The 20,496-nt window shown below is 49.1% G+C and overlaps 8 protein-coding genes and 1 non-coding gene across 9 annotated transcripts; 3 read left to right on the top strand and 6 right to left on the bottom strand.

Moving 5' to 3' along the window:
* The first annotated feature begins 377 nt into the window (after positions 1-377).
* DFJ58DRAFT_759950 (uncharacterized protein) lies at positions 378-2,061 on the top strand. The gene is made up of 6 exons (XM_041388387.1): positions 378-519; positions 576-670; positions 730-889; positions 951-1,342; positions 1,389-1,771; positions 1,821-2,061. Exons 1-6 carry the CDS (start codon positions 398-400, stop codon positions 2,016-2,018), a joined length of 1,350 nt encoding a protein of 449 aa, XP_041250068.1. The 5' UTR covers positions 378-397; the 3' UTR covers positions 2,019-2,061.
* DFJ58DRAFT_759947 (mitochondrial import receptor subunit TOM7) lies at positions 2,062-2,860 on the bottom strand. Its single transcript, XM_041388386.1, has 5 exons — positions 2,786-2,860; positions 2,700-2,732; positions 2,571-2,650; positions 2,316-2,514; positions 2,062-2,101 (listed from the first exon to the last, which is right to left on the bottom strand). Exons 1-4 carry the CDS (start codon positions 2,804-2,806, stop codon positions 2,493-2,495), a joined length of 156 nt encoding a protein of 51 aa, XP_041250067.1. The 5' UTR covers positions 2,807-2,860; the 3' UTR covers positions 2,062-2,101; positions 2,316-2,492.
* A 41-nt stretch (positions 2,861-2,901) lies between these two features.
* DFJ58DRAFT_903669 (Mov34-domain-containing protein) lies at positions 2,902-4,271 on the top strand. The gene is made up of 5 exons (XM_041394875.1): positions 2,902-3,019; positions 3,076-3,480; positions 3,539-3,630; positions 3,687-4,000; positions 4,053-4,271. The coding sequence occupies exons 1-4, from the start codon at positions 2,949-2,951 to the stop codon at positions 3,992-3,994; spliced, it is 876 nt and encodes a 291-aa protein (XP_041250066.1). The 5' UTR covers positions 2,902-2,948; the 3' UTR covers positions 3,995-4,000; positions 4,053-4,271.
* Positions 4,272-4,899: 628 nt separating this feature from the next.
* Positions 4,900-4,981, top strand: DFJ58DRAFT_t24. The gene has a single exon. It is a non-coding gene; the product is annotated as a tRNA-Leu (tRNA).
* Positions 4,982-6,340: 1,359 nt separating this feature from the next.
* Positions 6,341-7,274, bottom strand: DFJ58DRAFT_759945 (uncharacterized protein; the record flags this gene model as incomplete). Its single annotated transcript, XM_041388385.1, has 2 exons — positions 6,677-7,274; positions 6,341-6,628 (listed from the first exon to the last, which is right to left on the bottom strand). Coding segments are annotated over exons 1-2 (851 nt in total), but the record flags the coding sequence as incomplete, so codon positions are not given.
* A 752-nt stretch (positions 7,275-8,026) lies between these two features.
* On the bottom strand, positions 8,027-11,367 carry DFJ58DRAFT_836691 (uncharacterized protein; the record flags this gene model as incomplete). The annotated part of the gene is made up of 3 exons (XM_041392309.1): positions 8,027-8,668; positions 8,722-10,599; positions 10,651-11,367. The coding sequence occupies 3 exons, from the start codon at positions 11,365-11,367 to the stop codon at positions 8,027-8,029; spliced, it is 3,237 nt and encodes a 1,078-aa protein (XP_041250064.1).
* A 2,102-nt stretch (positions 11,368-13,469) lies between these two features.
* On the bottom strand, positions 13,470-14,367 carry DFJ58DRAFT_910474 (uncharacterized protein). The gene is made up of 2 exons (XM_041395187.1): positions 13,801-14,367; positions 13,470-13,745 (listed from the first exon to the last, which is right to left on the bottom strand). The coding sequence occupies exons 1-2, from the start codon at positions 14,180-14,182 to the stop codon at positions 13,726-13,728; spliced, it is 402 nt and encodes a 133-aa protein (XP_041250063.1). The 5' UTR covers positions 14,183-14,367; the 3' UTR covers positions 13,470-13,725.
* A 273-nt stretch (positions 14,368-14,640) lies between these two features.
* On the bottom strand, positions 14,641-16,127 carry DFJ58DRAFT_369661 (uncharacterized protein). The gene is made up of 2 exons (XM_041380079.1): positions 15,899-16,127; positions 14,641-15,841 (listed from the first exon to the last, which is right to left on the bottom strand). Exons 1-2 carry the CDS (start codon positions 15,965-15,967, stop codon positions 14,699-14,701), a joined length of 1,212 nt encoding a protein of 403 aa, XP_041250062.1. The 5' UTR covers positions 15,968-16,127; the 3' UTR covers positions 14,641-14,698.
* Positions 16,128-16,760: 633 nt separating this feature from the next.
* DFJ58DRAFT_759932 (uncharacterized protein) lies at positions 16,761-19,280 on the bottom strand. The gene is made up of 3 exons (XM_041388384.1): positions 18,918-19,280; positions 18,742-18,855; positions 16,761-18,687 (listed from the first exon to the last, which is right to left on the bottom strand). The coding sequence occupies exons 1-3, from the start codon at positions 19,086-19,088 to the stop codon at positions 17,005-17,007; spliced, it is 1,968 nt and encodes a 655-aa protein (XP_041250061.1). The 5' UTR covers positions 19,089-19,280; the 3' UTR covers positions 16,761-17,004.
* Positions 19,281-20,496: the final 1,216 nt, after the last annotated feature.

The raw sequence follows: 20,496 nt of genomic DNA, 5'->3' as shown, positions 1-20,496 counted from the left end.
CACAGTGTCTCTCAACGACCTCACTGGCTCCACTCTCGGCGGGCTCATAAGAAACGGTGGTATCCGTCTGTCGTATAGTAAAACGTCCATGGGTTCCCGCAGGCCATATAGTGCGGGTACAGGCGCATATGCAACTCCTCCGAGCTTCGGAGTCTAAGCATAATCCTTCTTATTAATTAGCATGTATGATATTTCACCTTGATGGTACAGCGTAAACCGTATATCCTGGTCTTCTTCAAGTAGTCGGCTGTACTAGATTGTATGTATCGCAAATGACTTGCAGTTCGACGTCTGTCGCCTCTTTGAAGGCGAGGAGGAACTAAAAAGTCACGTGCTTCAGATCTGATCGGGTCAATGTCTTCAAGCTCTAGTAATTGGCTACATCCAACTTGCTTGCATGCAATCCATCCCTCCAAAACCTGCTTCAGCTTCACTAACATCACTGAATAATGTGGACACATCCCCCGGAATATTTAGCACCAAAATGACATTGCAAATTGGGCTTCCGAGATCAGTGAAGTTCGTGATTTCATTTTGTTCAATGTTCTAATAGTATATTGAACGAGAGCATCCAGAGGCAAGAAACGAGCGAGAGATTCGTCCCCGAGTTCTTCTTCACTCTCCTCGGCGCATTCGGAAGCTCCTGTCATCGCCCCTCCAGTGAAAAAACGTGCGTACGTGGCTTTCTTCGATTTACGACCTCACCTGAATGAGGTTATACATACATAGCTAAGAGAGCAGAAACAAGGCAATGCCCGGCATGTGCAGAATTGATTCCTGTGCGTCTGCTTGCTACTCATGCGGCTCTTGAAATGCAAAGGGTGGAAGACATCATTCGGCATATCGGTGAAGCGGAGGTCTTGGCAGAAGTTGATGACTTAGGAGAAGGGTGCGTCTGATTGTCTGCTAATACATTGTCACGGACTAGCGATTGACATTACCCATTTTAGCCCGAGCAACCGCGCCCGGCGTTCTGCATTAAAAGCTCGCAAACACCTTACCACCTCTATCCCATCCTCCACATCTCCTTCTGCCGTTGACAAGACTATTCAAATCATTACGCGTCGACGAAAAGCACGACATCTACGCCTCAAAGAGCTTGCTAAGGAGCATGAAACAGTGTCCTGGGTTATGGAAGTTGAGGGAGGGACGTCATGTCCTGTGTGTGCACAAGTAGTCAGAGGCGATCGGGATGTCGTCGAGGCACATGTGGATGCATGTCTAACACATGAAAGCACTAGGTTGGAACAAGAGCGGTTACGGGATGAGGAAGAGGATATCCATATTGGTGGTGTTGGCGGTAGCATTAGGACAAGGGTCATTACAAGTGCAAGTCTACGAGGTAAGTACCACAACATGACACAAATCATCGCTGACTCTATGGACAGGCACTGGTATCCATATTCGAACATCTAATTCACTGGACATCGAGGATGAAGTGGACATAGATGGCGAGGATGAGGCAGTATTCGGAGAGGCACAGTTTGGCGAAGCTGATGTCCTGGCTTTGCCCTCAAGTGATCGGGATTTGCACCCTGAGAATGAAGATAATGACGTCGACATAGATGGTCATATAGGAACCGCCCAAGAACGTCAGACGCTCAGACATCTGATAGTTGAGGGCAAGGTCTTAATGAAAACAGATAGTATAGAGGGCAAAGTTATCCAACCGATCGAGATAGAACAGCTCGATCTCGACATTATCACTGCGCGCTCGCGAAATGACCCTAGCGCACTTATTCTGGCTCTGGAAAACAAGCTGAAGGCTCTGGTAAGTTCAAGGCATGATAAATATACACCCGACTAATAGTCGATCATAGGAATCTAATGCTGGCTCAACATCTTCACTTAACCTGTGCCGTATCTGTCTTTCACAGTATACCGACCCAACGGTGTCAACGGGATGCTGGCACACATGTTGTCGTGAATGTTGGCTTCGCTGTCTGGGGGCAACTAAGCTTTGCCCCATGTGCCAACGAATTACCAGCGCCGCAGAGCTAAGAAGGGTGTATATGTGACGTTGCAGACTTAATCTTGCTTTCGATACCTTAAATATAGCATGTCGCATTGTATTTTGTATCACATACTATCTTGTTAATTCCTGTAAGTAAGCATCGTGGTTAGCCTTCGACTCTTCAAGACAGAGTCATGCGTAAAGTAGTGCTCATATCTGGCCTAATACCATCGACATGTACCACATAATAAACCAGTTCGAGTTAAAACGGTTACAAGCGGTGGAAATTCAGGGCCCCCCCATGGAGAGCCACCACGGAATATAATCATGGCAAGTGGAAAGGAAGAAAGGCAAAACTTACCTGAGTTGACAAACACGTTCCATCGGCATCACATGATAGACCGCTCAGAATTGATCAGTAGAACCTCAAACTCCCAGTAGCACCTGACCAAGCGAAGGACTGAGCAGAGAATTGGTTCCTTTTAAGTAGACTGAATTATAAAATACAGCTGGAGGTGCGTATGCAAGGAGTAATTCCTCATGCGAGTGGGCTTATGAGCCTAATTTAACGTGTTAAAATTTTCCAAGGTCAACTAGAGGCACTGAGACAACGCACTTAATAAGGGTGGGCTGAGGTGTGCTCCGAGTATAGCCAATGTAAATGATGAGCGGTATCCAGCCATAGTGCACCACAGTCTGCAGAGAGTCAGTAATCCTGTTCAGGGTAGGGTGTGGACCAACGTACGCGGCCAATCTCCACAAGTTTCGTGATACGTTCCTGTATAGAATAATGAGTACTGGACACGGCAATCATATGAGCATTAGTCGAACCTTGGTCTCTTCGGAAGGCATTTTCTGCAAATGTTTGATGACGGCGCAAACTAAGAAACTTGAGCTCGAACGTTCACGAAAAAGGCAAGTCCATTTGTTTGCAACTCCGACGACTTTTTGGCTTGATCGCTGCAGCAAGATTAGCTGCTTATTATCTCTGAAAATGCCTATACGCTCATCCTCATCAGCGGCGTACATACAGAGCGCTCCACCAAGTTCAAATGGTGTACCTTCGTGAGTTCATCCAAAACTCACCATGCGATATAGTTGGTCTGATGATCTGCTAATAGGACACGCCCAACTTCACTAACGATTCATCCGTCCGCACTCTTCTCGATCCTTGACCACTACCTTCGGCGAACAGATGCTCAGCATCGTGTCATCGGTACCCTTCTTGGTACACGCACAGACTCTACCGTTGATGTCAAATCTGCATTTGCTGTCCTTCACTCGGAGACCGATGAGCAGGTTGCAGTGGACATGGACTACCACCGTGCCATGTACGACCTCTGCACTCGTGTTAGGCCCAATGAAACCATCGTGGGATGGTACTCGACTGGCTCGGACCTAAACACATACTCTGCCTTGATTCAAAATTTCTACTCCCAAGAGACCGCACCAAATCAAGCGGTCCATGTTGCCCTTGATACTGGAACGGAGGAGGGCAAGGGTGCTGGAGTGAAGGCATATGTAAGGTACGTGCTATACCTTCCATGCCATGCAGTTCCCCTGATTTTATTTTAACTGTTCCAGCTCACCAGTTGGGATCTTCCCCAAACCCGAAAATTGTGTATTTGTTCCAATCCCTTGCGAACTTCGCTTCCATGAAGCAGAACGCAGCGGCCGTGAGTTCAAGTCTATAGGTGTACCAATACGCTATCGATTGAATTTCTCGCTTTAGTTGACCTGCTGTTGTCTCCGAACCCGTCATCCAACCAAACCGACCTCGATGTTCTTGCATCCTCATTGACAGACGTGCAAAACATGCTCAACAGAGTACTTACCTATGTCCAGTCTGTCTTGCGCGGTGAGGTTGTTGGGGACAAGGCAGTCGGGAGGTATCTTATGGACGTATTGGGCACCGGCGTGGAGGAAGATGGCGGTTGGACCGCAGGACTACAGGACACTCTAATGGTAACATACCTCGCGAACTTGGTCCGAAGCCAAGCCGAAGTTTCTGCAAGATTAGCGTTGACCACCGCAGCATGAGCAACGGTGCGTATTCCTGGTTTCGATTGCGATTAAAACCATTCATGTGACCATCTAGCTCACATTGCATTCTGCCGATATTCCAAGATTCCATCTGCGAAAAATAGGGGCTCGTATCAGTGCACTGTAGTCTGCTGTACCAGTCATCCTCATAATCCTCCGTGTAGAACAGCCGCTTTCGGGTAACCTCAATTGATGCGTGTGGTTGCTTCAGATAACGTTACAGTCACCATCTTTTTTTCGCACAAAGGGAATATTATGATTAGGTTTGATTTTTATTGAGGTGGACCTTCGCCCCAGCGATGCCAGACGCACGTCTCCAGTGCTCACTGAACCATGAAGACAAACAATCCCATTGGGGGTGTTGTCTTGGTTTTCTGCGTATCTCTTAAGTAAGCTGACTGCAGCTTCGACTTGACTAACTTGAGTACGATCTGTCAAAGGATCTAGAACCGAGATGACTGTTATCTCAACGGCGCCGGCGCCAGCCCCCGATTTGCTTTATTCCTGGCATGTTTCGTGGGTGGTGCGGATTCAAAACCTGCCGACAAATGATTTTCCCTCATATCATACCTTGACATTCACTCATGGACAGTTCTTCGGAGTCATCTCAACTTGGCAAGTGTCCTAGCCAAAGTGGTTACTACAACAGAATCGAATTTGGACTACACAGGTTGAAAACCTGCCGACGACCAGGTCTTTTTCTATTGGAGCACAACTTGGCATTCACTCATGGACAGTTCCTCAGAGGTTCAACGTTGAACTCGGGGAGCATCTTGGCGAAAATAGTTACCACAAGAATCAAACTGTTTCTATTTGACCGCGCAGGTGAGAAGACGACGACAAGGTTTTTTTTCTATCTTTGACACTCGCTCATGGATGATTTCCTTAGAGATTGATCCTAATTGGTCTTAGTTAAGTGGTTACCACAACAGAATCAAAATCTGTTTCTCTTGGACCGCGCAGGTTCGAAACCTGCTGACGACGAGGTCTTTTTTTCTATCAGAACACGTTTTCGACATTGACTCATGGATGGTTTTCTCGCAGGCTCATCTTAACTGCTGTTAACCAAGTGGTTACCTCAACAGAATCAAAATCTGTTTATCTTGCGCTGCGCAGGCTCGAAACCTGTCGAACGACAAATTTTTATATCGGAACACACCTTGACATCAACTCATATGGTTTCCTCGGAGGTCCATCTAACTGGTCTTAGCCAAGTGAATACCACAACAGAGTCAAAATCTGTTTCTCTTGGAGTTGGTTCTAAACCTGCTGACAACATTTTTGCGGTGTATAGAAAGGGAATTCACCTTCACGCCTGTGGCACAAGGGTCGTCTAAGAAACATGAGATATATCACCGAGGTGCCTACGTGTCAAGCTAGATTTTCGAGAGACTATATAAAACTGTTGGGATTCACCACCAAACGAAAATTGTTAATGCGGCCGAAGGCCAGAAGAATGCACGCAAGCTAGGACAGAGCGAGTCTGACAGTCAGGAAAATAATGTAACCTCCCAGCCTCGCTGAAGTCTCATCAACGGACACTCCTTCGGTCGTTAGTTCTTCCAATGCGATCGAGGATGACTTGAAAGCCGAATTGAAAGTGGCAGACCGAACTATATTGTTCTGATGTGTGTAGTTTGCGTGCGCTCCTGTTCTATGTCGATGCCGCGGCGGAAGCAGAATAAATCATTTACTTTCGATTGCCGCGGCAATACCCGGGCACTGGACAGAGATGTCAACAGAGGTCAATGCGAAACTCCATAACAGAAAGCTCAAGACACCATGCAGTGTTAAAGTATGCATGGGATCACAAGCTTTGACCTGATAGTCCACAGCAGAGCCGTTGTTCCTTCTAGGTCGCATGATATGCTTTGGCTCTATGGAAAATACTGGTTATTAATCACCAGGGAATGCGGCACGAACCATAGAATCCACGTACACGAAGTCATTCACTGAGTTCTGTGGTGCATGATACAACTCTTACATAGTCGACTGCTAAGTTGGGTTACTCCAGGACAAACTTCACTGATGCTTGAGTAATGGAGCAACTGCGAAATCCTAGTAAGAAGAGGACATCAACAACCATCGCTGGAATGATGGATCTACCTCGTCCGAATGACGCGTGGCTTGTATGTACTATCGTCAACTGAGGAGGGGGGCTCACAGCGAGAGAGAGTTTACGGGTGCAAAGTGCTCTTTCAACATGTGCCCAGACAGAGCTAAAATATCGCAGTCTCTGCACTGCCCTTTCTCCCTGCTCCGCTCAGTTATGCACAATTACGCAGGATAGTGGTGTAGGGGAAATTCATCTTCCATCAAGATATTAAAAAGTGACGTACTACAGTTCTGATCAACTATTGAATATTCTCGAGTGCTGTAAATCATGTCGAACAGCGAGTATTTCGCCAAGGGGCCATGTCGTAGCAGGCCGATTATCTGCATCGTTGTGATGCATGTCCATGAAAATCCCAGTACGCAAGTCCTTATTCTGTGACACTTCCGCCTCGACCAGGGGTCTCACTGAGTGAAGCAAAAGCTGCTGTGAACTGTAGGGTCCTATCGTATTCAGGCGAACCGCTGAGGAGAGAACTGAACGTGCATGGAGAAACAGAAAAAGGTGCTGAGCTCGCACTAAAAAACAATCATAATTTAAATCGAGGATTCGAACATCAAACATACGAAGTGATATCCCAAGAGCACCGGTCAGCACGCCCCAGCACACAGGCAGATGACCATGCGTCTCTTCTCCGCGAACCATCAGTTTCAGACGATCGATAAGGACGGTCAAGCTCTTTGAGAGATGGTCTTCATCACCGGGGCCTGAAGGGCAAGCAAACCCTTTTGCGTACAGTGTGAGGAGTGCTACCCCCTGAGCTTTTGAGGCGCGCTTGGCCACATGATTGAGTGTCATAGTTTCGTACAGCCCGTCCAGCTCTAGCAATTTCTTGATTGTAACGTCATGTTCGATCTCTGGCTTGCCCTTGAGATCTTTCAATGCATCTACTATGCAATAGGCATCCGAAACAAACGGAAGAGCGCTTCGGGCGTAGGTATGCAGGCTGTCTTGAATGAAGTCGACTGTGCCCGCTGTAGCTGCTCTTCCCTTCCCCGCGCTTGACGCGGATGAAATAGAGAGGAATCCATGTGTTCCGTAGGACTCGAACCCAGCAGACGCGACGAATGAGCCCGTAGGTAGATTAGAGTCTGCGAGGAGAAGTAGAACATATGTTTCGTCGAAATCGGCATCCATCATAGAGTGCTAGATGATCATTCTTTGTAACGTAGTCAAGGTCCAGGCGTAACACACTCACTCTGATCCAGTCTATTGCGCAGCGGTCCTGATGTGGTAAAATGTAGTTGTAGTCACTGGGTTTGAGTCAGATATTCATTCTCGAGTAGTCGGTCCAAACCAGAACATAAATCCGCATGGGCCACTTGAGACGAATTATATTTCATTGACGGTCCAGCAGCATCAAACCATTCACAGTAGAGTAGTATACATAACGTGCGTATGAAACGCGTGTAGATGGGAATGTCGAGAAAATGCTGGGTGGTAACCCGAAGTTCAGAAAACAGGTGGTATGCAGAATCGAAATATATGAGATGAACACGAAATGCAAGCCACCGAGTCAACACGAGGACAAGAACTCGAAGGTACCTAAAACAACAAGTGGTAAACTAGTATAGTAGAGATATCAGCAGGATGACGTGCGAGCAATAGGATAGTTGAATCTGTGGGAGCGAATGATACGAACGCAGACGAAGAAGAAAACAGCCCGATTGTGAGTATGTAGGATGGAGGATTGCGATTAATGGTTGCGAAACAGGGAAAAATAAAAATTGGAGGCGACGGCGAAGTTGACAGTCCAAAAAGTGGGTTCTGGGGAAAACCATGCGATCAATGAGAAGTGGAGAGATGTCAATCATGTCGTGGAGTGGTAAGTACAGATATATATATAACTTGCAGATTTGTGCTGTAGATGCTTGCATGCGGACTGTGAGAATACGAGGGAATTTAAGTTCGTCCCTTTAACCGGCCCTAGCGGCCTCTAGTGTGGTCGATGAAGGCGACAAAGCGCGATGCGGGAAATGCTGCGGGTGATCATGAGCCAGGGAACCTTCTGAGCTCTGATCGGGTATCAAGGCATGCGATGGAGGGAGACCATTCGCGCGCGAACGAGGTGACAAAGGTGGTAGACCGAATGGCGAAAAGGTTGAAGGTGCACCAGTAGGTGAAGGTAGCCCAAAGGCTTGCGAGCCACGAGGGAAGGCGTTCGCATTGCTAACAGGCGGCGCGGGTGCCATACCGAAGTTCGTGGATGACGGAGGTGGAGAGAAGAACCGTGGAGGGGGCGGTGATCTTGAGTAGCCATACGCCCCGGATAGAGATGCGGTGTTCGAGCTATCGCGCCTTATCCCTATAGACGCATCGACATCGAATGGGTGGCGAACTTGGAATGACTCAGGGGGAAAGGGCGATGCAACACCAGAGTGAACGTTGCCTTGTTGCTGTTGAACCAAGGATGCACCGGTACCAGCGCTAGTTGGTGTGCGTACGCCCAATGGGTTCTTGCTGTATGACAAGCGGATACCGCCATTCTTGACGATGCTACCGAGGGTATTACCATACAGTTCATTGAGAGCTTTCGTGGCAAAATGCACATCGTCGAACTGCGCAGGTCTTGAATGAGCATTGTACCGTGACCACAAGTACAATCACTTACCTCAACGAAGCACATTGGACCGTTGCTTTTTTGTCTAAAGCATAACTTCCTATACCCCGGGCGCCGAGAGAAAAGTTCCCTCAGGCTATCCTCCAGAAATCCAGCAGGATAACCACTGCCAACGGACCCTGTCGGAAGGTTGCCCACGTACAATGTATTGATAGGTGGGTTCTGGTCGACAACGACATTCCTAGGGCCCGCACCGACAGCGTTCCCCGCACTGGTTGCACTACCCCCTCCATTCATTCCAGCAGACGAACTTGCAGATCCCGACTGGGAAGCAGGCGATGGAAGCTGAGGTGAGCCGATACTAGCACTGCCCGAACTCGGTTGTGCACTGGTGCTGACTGCAAGGAGGACCGGCCTGTCACCCTCAAACCCTCCAGCGGAGCTTGACGTAGCGCTGCCAGGTGCCATCGTTTGAGACTGGCTCTGCAGATGTAAAGACTCTTCCAACTGGGAAGATAGGGGATAAAGCGAGCGCAACGCGCCAGAACGGTGCGGTGGAAGCATCATATCGTCCTCATCGCTTGGTGAGAAGGCTGCGTGAGAAAGAGGGGGAGACTCGTCCTGAGGGGATGGAGGTCGAACTGGCATCATAGAGGACTTCCGAGCTGCATACAGTGACGAAAGGGTTTGCGGAATACCGGATGCCTCCCTCTCACGCGGAGAAGGCGCATCCCAAGGTCCGATACTGCGGGACTCGCGAAGACCATTGTGGTCAGGAGTTATATTGCTGGAGCCATCCCGACCAGTCTGAGCGATGATGTTACCATATCCATTTCCCATAAGCGGGCTGTGACCACTGCTTCCACCTTCAGTCAGTCCAGAAATGGAGATCGACCCACCCGTAGGAGAAAGGAGACTACTCTGAGAATGACGGGATAAAGTGGGGGCGGAAACCGAATGGAAGGCTTCAAAAGCGGGAGTATTTCCCGGCAACATTCGAGAAGCGTCAGTCTGGAACTGCTTGAGGTCCTTGCTACGCCTGACCCTCTCTTCTTCATCAGCCTGAGCGCGTTCACGAGCACCTCGCATCAAACCGAGTCCGAGGCCAAGCGCCTCCCTGCGCCTGTCACGGATGTTGTTCTCCCGCTCATCCTCGCTGCTGTCCCCGAGCCTCCCCTCGCGCCAGCCAGACCCGCCCAGCCCCACTGAGTTTAACTCCCTCTCGCGCGGGGAGAGAATATCAGAATTGTTGCCAGTAAGCGCAGCCAGATTGTTCAAATTGAGATTGTTGTTGAGACTCAGGCCGGCGAGATTAGCGATTATATCAGCATTACTTCCAAGACCGCTAAGCGAGCCCATGCTTCCGCTTCCATTCAAGCCTCCGATGTTCCCCATACCACTACCAAGAGAAACACTTCCGCCACCTCCAGATGTCGTAGCACCCATGCCAACACCTCGCTTGGTATGCAAGTTCTTCTTCGCCATTTCGGCTTTCAGGATTGCACCTTTCTCGATGTCGACGCGGCGGCCTTGAAGCAGGTCTCTTGCCTCAAGCGCCTCCTGACGAGTGCGAAACTTGGCAAAGCCTATGATCTGCTTTCGGGGTGGCTGGCCACCTAGTCCTTGGCCCACTTGGAAGTGCGAAGGCTCGTCTAGCGGCATGGCAAGGGGTGGCCAGGAGGTCGTTGGGCCATCTCGTCCATTGTCGATCACAACCCCTCCTTGATTGACGGTGACGATATTGTAAGGATCATTAGAACCGGCGCCTAAATAACCGGCATAGGCACCTCCACGAAGAGGGAGACCAGATGGAGTAGTCGAAGTCGTTCCACCGACCGACCCGTATGCTGTATACTCTTTGTTTGGGATCTTGAGGGTCGCAGCTTCAAAGCCGGAAGAGAACGTAAACATATTCTGGAACTCACGCTCCTACACAAGTTGTCAGAAGTTGCGGGACATTACAAATGGCTCAGCACATACCTGCATATCATCAGGAAATCCAACCACAAAAATGGTCGAGATCTCTTCTGGCAGTCCACTATTGACACTCTGCGACTCGACGTTTAAATTCATCTGCCCAACGCTACCCATGGGCCTTGCATTGCTTGCTGGCACTCCTGCAGCGCCACCGTTAGACTGTAAGTGGGGACCGTAAGGCGTCTGGCTTTGGAGGTGCATGCCATTCAGGTAAGGCATCTGAGAACCGGAGTTACTGTGCGACAATGGATGATAAGCGTCGTGGACCTGTGATTGTTGTTGGCCCTTGGAGGAATGCGCTTGGAGGAACGGGTCCAAGGAAGAAAATTGTTGAGGAACCTTTACGCCTCCTAGCGGAGAGCTGGTTCCGAAGTCATACCCGCTACGTGACTCGAATGCGGCAGACCTAGAAGCACTCTGCTGAGATTGCTGAGAGAGTTGGTGCTGCAAATTTAAGGGCTGATGGGACCCAAATATCTCGTTCGTGTTTGAATAAGATTGTGAGGGGAGACTGTCTGGTTGACGAAGGCGATATGAGCCGGTGGCACCAGTACTGGAAGCGTTGCCACCGCTGATTCCATTATAAGCGCTCAAAGACGACCTTAACGACCCAGCGCCAAAGTCGTTTGGAGACTTACTCCCTGCGAGACCCTGCTTAAGGGAGATGTCGTCTGGAAGGTACTCCGGGAGGAGATGGAAATTATTGGATGTGTTATACATGGATTGAACTCCGCCATGAGAGAACATTGACTCCGAATTTCGATGATGATTATCATCAATGTGTTGCTGAAGAAGGGAATTGCGGAGTATACGATCATTCTCGTGGTTGGCATTGAAATCGATATTGCTAGGGGAATCGGGCCTATTCATAGGTGGGATATGAAACTGCGCTTCAGGAGATGGTGCTCCTGAACCAGAGTTAGAGTTTGAGTGAGACATGGCAGGTTGCGGAGATGGATGAATGGGTTCTGCGTCTCCTTGGGCTTCGAGAGAATCGAGTAACGAACGATTAATGAGGTCCTCTTCGAGCCTTTGGATGGGCGGAGGAGTGGAAGCTATGGACGCCAGATTGATAGGATGGTATGCGGGGTGATTACAGACAAGTATGTGGATGGCTAAGACTAGAAATTGGACATCAACAGCCGTATAATGTTATGAATGTGATACGGACGATCGTGGGAGGTAGCGCGAGACGGTGTTTGCTGATATGGCTACAATCGAAAAACAAACTGGCAAAGAGGCGTGTATATGGGCTATGAGTGATTGCGAATGATAGAGAGAGGGTGGATAGTGTCGGCGATGAACGTGACAGCAATGAGCAACGGCGGTCAACGTGCGCGACGCGTGGGAGTAGATAAATAAGAGAGGTTAACACTAAGCGGGCAACGAAGCGACAGCAAATGAAGCGCACGAAAAGGTGACAGACGACGAGCGGAGTGATTAGGTCGTCGCCGTGGACGGTGAGGAAGGGTGCCTTGTCGCTGTAGTTATCGACGTGGAAGGTGCGATCGAGGTTGTCAAAGTGTGAAGGAACAAAAGGAAGCGCGCGGGGCCGACCCAGAATTCAAACCGAAAAAAATTAACACCACCAATTATTTGGGTCACGAAAGTCACACTTTCTCCCACGCACAGACCCTAACCTTAATTCTTTCGCACGCACATACCCTCCATTCAACAAACGCACAGACCATCTCCCTCAACGTGGTTGCTGGAGGAGTGGGAGAGAAGGCAAAGGAGAATGAAGAACAGTTAACAATGTTGACTCTGCTCATGATTGTGTAAACATTGTTGAGCAGCAGAACTTCCAAGTTGTTGAGGTTGAGGCAAGTCGTGGACAAGAGGTAATTCCCTTGATTAGGTCGTTGTCGGGTTGACTCGGAAAGGTGGGTGTCGTTTAGCAACACCACCCTCGACGAAAGGGTCGAAACTTGAATCTAGCTGCATACGGATGTGGTCGACTGTGACGATTTTATTTCCTCGTAAACTATTATTATAAAATTCGGATATTCTGTTCCATGCGCTCAGCGGAGCGATTGCGGGCGTTTGCTCTGTTTCTATATATGCCCGCGAAATATTAAGGATATATACAGCAACTGCAACATTTAAACAAGAGCATATGTATCAGAGTCGGACACCACATAAAACCGTAGATCTTCTGGATCCGAGACATTCGCATGTCCATCCATGTCTATTATATATTCATTTCGTGAGGTGTCTCGCATGCACAAAGGCAATTTATGATTATCTTGACAGCGCCTGCTGCCGTAAACAATGAAGTGTCGTCCCCGCTGGCATTATCTAGGCCATCCTGTCACGAGTCTTGTCTTGTCCTTGTCCTTGCAGGCTCACAATCCTTTTGGCCGAATTAAATCAACACCGTACGCGCCGGGATGCACTCACTGTAAAGTTGAAATTAATATTCAACTTTGTCCAACAATGCGCACAGGTTAAGTGTTAAGCTCGAGCACTGTTCATCAACATAGGGAATCAGGGATCTGCATTGCTCCGGGGAACCGAGTGAGCGTTACCTTTTTGTTGAAAAGGGTGATATGAATATGATCGAGAGTATGTCTGTGGAGCGTCATGGATGGGTTTAGTCTCTCCTAGGCAAACCCATATGAATGGAGGAAGATGCCTTTCCTTCTGGGTGGTGGGTTAGGTAGACATCGCTTTGTAAACACTCCGATTTATCGAGGTTGTCAAACCAGCCACATAGATCTCCACAAGATTAGTGTGGATCACGCGGATCACCAGCCAACTGTACAGACACGGGTGGGGTGTGTCATGTTGGGTATGAAAGCTGTGAGTCCGTGTTCGGGGGTAAACGTCGCCAAAGAGAAGAAATATATTAGATAGTATGCGGTAAAAATGCCATGGGTATTGTACAAGATATATTATGTTTACATGGAGCATCTACAAACAACGAAGATGATGATCAGCCTTTGTATAAAGAAGACAGTAAAACATGGACAAAACCACGAGTCATACATGGAAAAAACATATGCGTGCCGGCCAAGATAAGCTTCATATATTATTCACATGGAAAAGCTGGATTTCCCGCGACTTAGCAGACAATAATTAAGATGGGGACACACTTACTACAGTAACGCGCACTAGTAGGCGGCTATATATCTCGCAATCCTCTGTACGCACCAGCTGCGACCAACCACATGACGATACCGATCGCCCACAGAGAAGCACAGATGAAACGCCATCGTGCGCGCGACGCCGCTTCTGCAATGGCGTACGGAGAGCGCGGGTCATAATATGGCAGCAGCCCTATGGTAGGGTCAGAGTGTAACAAAGGAGTGGGCCCAAAATGTGGTGGTGGTGGTGGTGTAAACGAGGGTGTAGTAGTATTTGCGCCAAAAAATGATGAGACGCGGTGAGGGTAAGCTCCGGGTATTCGTTCATGAGGAGAGCCTGGTCGTTGCACTTGGCCTAAGAGTCCCGAGTTATCTGGATGGGCAGAATATGCTGGAGGAGGCATTTCAGGATTAAGTTCACCCGACTGCTCTGGCAGTGTGTGAGACATGGTCGGTTCCGGTCTATAAGCCGAGATGGAAGTACAATATTTGCTTGCTAATAAGTGGCCAGAAGTCAGGTATGCTGGATTTGAAATTTCCACGCAGGTATGCTGCAGACGCCGGGCAAGGCTGGGCAGCCTACAGGTGTGTGGCGTGGCCTGTCAAGGCACCTCGGATGTCAATAATATGCAAGGATATCGACTTCCGCCATGCATGCCAAATTAATCCAAAGTAACCACAATATTTGATTAATTCATAAAACAATTATACTAGCAAAACATATGGGTATCATGTCCTTGGATATATACCCCCGCGCTTCTGGCAATACCACTGTTCTCAGCAGTAGGGTCGTTTTGTTTTGCTTGCGTTCGTGAACTGGCGTGCGGTATAGCAAGCCATGCACGTTGAACAACATGCACGCAACATGGCGCAGCACCATGAGGGCGCATCATGTTTGCCAGGTTCTTGGGAATAGCGGAAACAGAAATATGAATGTATCAGACAACAGCCTATCTGAGCAGCTGTCAGCAAGCGAAGGCACCATGAAAGGCACTGGAGAAGAGAAAGGTGTCGGAAAGATTGTATGTAGTGTCCTCTCCTTCACCGGTGCCTGGCAGCTGATCTACACTCATATCAATAGGAGATAACCCTCTCGACTGATGCATCGGCGAGGAACAAGAGAGAATGTGATGCAGCTGCCAGTACTCGTCCGGCATTCCTGCCTCCAACTGCTCATTGGATCGTGAGGAATTTTCCAAGCCCATTCTCGTTAATTCCGACATTGGAGTTGCAACCCCCATACCATGATGCTGTTCGAACTCTCCAATAAAACTGGAGTCAGCGCTGAACGACGTTGAACATGTCATCGGGGTCGCCGACGCAGGAGAGAAATCGAGGTTGTTCCATGAATCCAGCAAAGTCGCCTGTGCGGTTTGCATGGCAGGAGTCGTGACATGAACCTGTGGTATGGAATGGGCACTGATGCTGTCCGGGGAAAGATAGTGTGCCTGCGCGTCTCCTGGATCTGAGACCAAGCGCTCTAAAGAGCCGTCATTCTCCGGCGCTACGCCATACAGCAGGGCAGCTGAATCCTGCGATACAGCAGGCATAATTCGGGAACTTAAATAATGTAATTGTAGGGGTGTCCCAACATTTTGGGCACCACAGCTCTGCGATGAATGCGACGAATGTCCCGGAAGCAGAGCATACGAGAGCTCTGACGTATAGGGCTCTGAGAGGGGCTGCATGGTTCCTGATCCAGGGATGGGTATGGGCAGCGTTCCCTCCGTCCTTCCAGGCGCAATCAGAGGCACTGAAGGATCGGCGGGAATGGCATGAGGACACGTAAAATCAGTTTGATCCTGTGTTCTCTCGTGCACGGTACAGACTGGAGACGCGGGCACGCTGAAGCGCCAGGATGGTGAAGAGGGCGGTTCGCGTCTCCTAAATCCTAGCTGACCATCAGCATCATGGATGGTGCTGGGCAGTCGTAGAGACGGTTCCAAGTTCGCAATGCTACCCTGAGGTCCACGCTCCATAGCCAGGGGCCTGGCACCAATCTTTAGGGAGTTGTAATTTCCATCTGGTGTTAAAACCCCGATGTCGAATTCGCTTGGTCCTCGAGCATGAAATTTGGGGCACCATTTCAGTCCCCAACATGATTCGAGCTGTGGAGAGGAACTATTAGACTTAACGAGAAAAAATTCAAGTTTAAAATGACTTACAAATCTGGGCGGTATACACCGGAGTTCACAACCTATGACACGACCCAGACCATTTTCACGGACGTCCATGAGGTATCGCGAGATATGAAAGGGAAGAAATGTGAGCCACCCAAGGGTATGCGGACCATTTGATCTGAGCTGCGCAAGGTTTTATAACGAAGTTCGTCCACGTACAGCCCGCTACCCAAGCACTTAGCGCATGAATACGTTATTACTGGGTGCGCGTGCAGGAAAAAAACGTGTTTACCAGCGTCAATAAACATGTTCGCATATCCAGCAGGACCGTTTTAGAGAACTAGTAAGCGGCGAGGTGCTTGCACCGCGGCGCTGTACAGCCTTACTAAACGTCGTACTTAGAAGACCACTTGGCATGCTGTGCTAGTGGACCGATTAATGTTTTGCGGCTGGGAAATACTTTACACCAACGAGTCTGTGGGTGCATGTAGGCGCCGGCGTCAGATATTCCACCGACGGCATCGGTTTCGAACATTCGAATAACCATGATGCAATGACTCTTGCCTCGTGGCTGCAATGATCGTTGGGTGGACGTCGAGTAAGAGGGTTGGTGCGAGTCAGTTGATGATAGGTGTTAGATGCATCATATAGTATATATGGCGACTGCCCGCGAGCAAGTTTCAGAATTACTTCACCAGTGAACATGCATAGTTTATACCTCGGGTGTTTGACTGGGGGTCGCAAAAGAGGACACACCGGCCGGCAATAATTTTGTTGTTTGAGTAGCGAGTTAGCTTGTTGGAGAATGTTGTCGTTAGTGCGAGGGCTGCATTCGCTTGAATCCTAGCGATGGCATGCATACAATGCGCTGCAAGGAATGTGGGAAACGGATTCTGAGGGTTTAAGTCAACAGAGGGGATATTGGCAGGGATCAGCCGAGCTCTTTAACAATGCAAACGCTACTAGTAAGACCACAGCAAATGACCTATGCCAAGACCAAGACTTCTGATACTCAAACGATGATTTGAATGCAATGGAATGTGTATGTACTGTGGTAGCAACATGGTCTTGTGTACAGTGAATGATAATCGTTCTCATGTATGGATGAAAGGGGAGCTCAGAAAGAGATTGGGAAAGTCATGAAACCGACATCAAGTCTTGTTTCGTGCGGTCGCCGTGCGAGGATAGGTCCCAGCGTCTTGCGACGGCAATTTCAATGTGCTTCTTCGTGTCTGTCCACGCAGAGTACCTCCACGGGAAGCTACTCCTACCGTCTGGGGTGCGATGCGTGAACTACCGCGAGTACCAGAATTTGGCGCAGGAGCACTAATTTTCCCACGAGTGGATACTGGCAAGTTTCTGGTAGTCAATGGAGGCTTCCGGACGTTTGTAGTGGGCTTGGCAGTAGGACGTAGGTACGTGGTTCGCCGCGTAGGCTCGAGAACTTTTCTCCTCTTGGCTCCACTGTCTTCACCATCACTGTCATCACTGTCATCGTCAGTTTCGCTGGGGCCAGAGTCAAGGTCGTTTTCGTAGGATGGGGCAGTGGTAGTAGCCTTGCCACGCATGGTGGTATTCCTGGGCATAGCGCCAACAGCCGTAGTTCGACTTGTCATGGTAACAGTCGGGTATGGACGTTTTTGTCCTGCATAATGCGACGAATCAGATGAATGAAAGGTGCGAGTGGACTCTGATGAGCTGCTGGTACGCAGAGACGAAGCGTCGGTGGTGGTCAAAGCACTGGGCAGGCTCGCCACAGAGGAAGACGCGTTGGATGCCACTGACGACGGGTATGAGCGATAAGGAGTCCGTAAGGTGACATCAAAGTCATCGTCGTCATCCATGTATGCATCCTCGCTCTCATCCTGGCTACCTACACCGCCGAATGATGGGAACCCATCTATACTAGGATGAACCCGTAAGCTGATGTTTTCGTCGCTCGAGCAGCTGCTAGAGCCGGGGCTCGCGGGCTCATGCGCTTGCGGGAGCGACACATCAAAATCCTGGCTGTGGTTCATTAATGTATCCTCCGGAATGGGCGAAATTACGGTGACCTGGGCAGAAGGTGAGTGGATGGAATTATCCTGTCCGAATGGCGTGGCTCCAAGAGAGTGAGATGCAGTCAAGGGCGTCGGTGGGTATGCTGAAGGGAAAGGTGGGTACCCTCTCCAGTCTTCGTCAGTGGGCTCGCTGACAAAAACCGCTGGCGGAGGGGTCAGCAAATTGGGAGTAGATGCATTGACTGTCTCCGATCGTCCAATAGATGAACGGCTTCGTCTGTGTCCCTCTTCGTACGCAGGCGGCGGCGGATGCCAGATTTGATAGGCAGCTGTTCTGGTATTGCTTACTGCGGGACGCGCATGAATACGACCAACTGTGTTATTGGGATAATGTGGGAGAGTTGTCATCGAGGACGACTTGGAATGTCGCATGCGGAGCGACATGCTCTCGTAGGAATCAACAGTAGGTTGACGGGACTTAGGTCGCACCCTATTATCGGAGACGCTGCGGACAGTGGCTGAGCGCTTTTCCGCAACCCGGGGATTTGAATCCGCGGTAGGATATGTTTTAGCCGCAATGGGTATGCTAGAGTCACTGCTAGAGCGTGTCGTGCTCGATTCTGAAGTATTTTCGGAAAGGTCGGCGGCTGACTCATTTTCTTCTGTGTGCCATGGCAGACCCGAGCATAGGGAGAGTACATAATTGAGCGGAACTTGTGAGAGAGCAAACAGAAAATCTCCAATGTCCCTTGCTAAGTCAAGCAATGGGTCCAGGGTGTCCACATATGGTTTAATGAGTGGGCGCAGAATATGCAAGTAGAGAGGTTCAGCCCCCTGCGTGAATGAGACGTTAGCTTTGCTTGTATGGGGAAGTTATCGGTGTCCTACCTTGGCACGGGTCAGCAAGAGAAACACTAGCATAACTGACTTGATTTCACTGTAGAACGGTACGATGAAGCTGACAAAACGGTCAAACGTTCTTTCATATGCTGCAAGACAGCACTACAGCACGACAGCATAAGCATGCTACGTAAACTATGAATAACATAGTGGTGATGCCTTACCCAAACAACCCAAACTGCAAGACACCCCTTGAGGTCCCTCTTTCTCTGAGTCATTGTCTTGATGCTAGGGGGACCACCCTTGCGTCCAGGCGGTATTTTGAGAGTCTTGTACGTGTCATACACATTCATAAAAACCATGAACAGACGGAGGGCGGGAACGACGAGTGGCATGTTGAGAGTAGAGCCGAATAAGTGCCCAACAAATGTGTCGAAAATGCCAGGCTCGTCAGAAAATAGAGCAGAAAACTCCTAAAACGCGGTCGGGGTGAACTTGTTGTACTGTCTGATGGATGTAGTGGTTGACGTTGTTGAAGTAACCTTGGGCATTCATCATTCATGAACGCGCCTCCCACACCCATCGTGTCTGGCACCGCCTTACATAACAAACAGTGTAAGGTTCACTAACGCGGGTAACAGTACTTCATAAACGAGGCAGATTATCATATCTCCGTGTGGTACTAATTTTCTTTTGTGCGTTTGGCGAAGTCCGGAAGCCATCCAAAGCGCATGCATTCGTGATATGATACAATATATATCGCATGTTCCATGCCTTGCAGCTAGCCATAATAAGAAGAGAACTACGAAAGTGTACGAACGTCCCGTGGAGTCGTGAGCAATGCAAAGGTTAGACTGCGCGACCAGAATATCGAGCGATATATCCGTGCAGGCCCTGAGGGATGCCCAAGACAGCCAACGTGGAGTGCAACTGATGAAAGGCAGTCCGCTGGCTCGCCCCAATTTCTGCCGTCAAGGTCTTCAATCGTAATACACCCTATTCGCAGCCAAGTAAAGAACGAGAAGACTGACACCAAATCGGAGCATCTGTGTTCCGAAAGGAATGTGGATGTGTTCTTAACACATTTTCCACTGAAGCAGCTGTGGTGCGCAATGTGGGTCACTGGTATCCCAATCAACCCGAGAGACCAGACTCAGTGCACAGAGCACTGCTTCGAGTACTTTCAAGGGTAAGACTTCTCGTTAGCCCAGTGATTGTGTTCCATGTAGAAGCGACGAACAGCGGTTTCAAAGGGTAGACGGAGAATAATGCAGTGATACCAGTTTCGGTGAAACTCGGACTGTGGTTACTTGTTTGCAGAGGGTTCAGATACAGCAACCTTGATATTAGCTTGATATCGGACGTTATTTGCGGTGCCCATAGGCTAGACATGCATAATAACATTGGCAATAAGTCTAACCAATAGGTAGAGTCTGTGCTCACCGCATTCGTAATCTCCGTGATTTCAGGACTGAGCACGCATGCGATACTCGGCTATTGGAAGAGTCTCGTTTCTACAACAAGAATAATTTAAGATTCATCATGACGAGTGACATGAAGGGCACCCTTGCGGCATTGCCGACCTGAAGTCCGACCAATGAGACTCCATTCATCAGTCAGAGATAAGCTGTTCCATAGAACGTAAGCACACACTCTGCATGTCCAAGGGGCAATACATAATCAGCCATGATACTTATATTCATAATACAAGAAGACACAAGCAACTGGCCTTCTAAGCTTCAATAAGTCTTTACGCCATGAATAGACTTAGACCACGGAAGAATGATCAAAAGAGAAGACTTC

Source organism: Suillus subalutaceus, assembly GCF_016647625.1.
Source record: "Suillus subalutaceus strain FC151 chromosome Unknown DFJ58scaffold_5, whole genome shotgun sequence".
Taxonomy (NCBI): domain Eukaryota; kingdom Fungi; phylum Basidiomycota; class Agaricomycetes; order Boletales; family Suillaceae; genus Suillus; species Suillus subalutaceus.
This window is presented reverse-complemented; position numbering and strand designations above follow the sequence as displayed.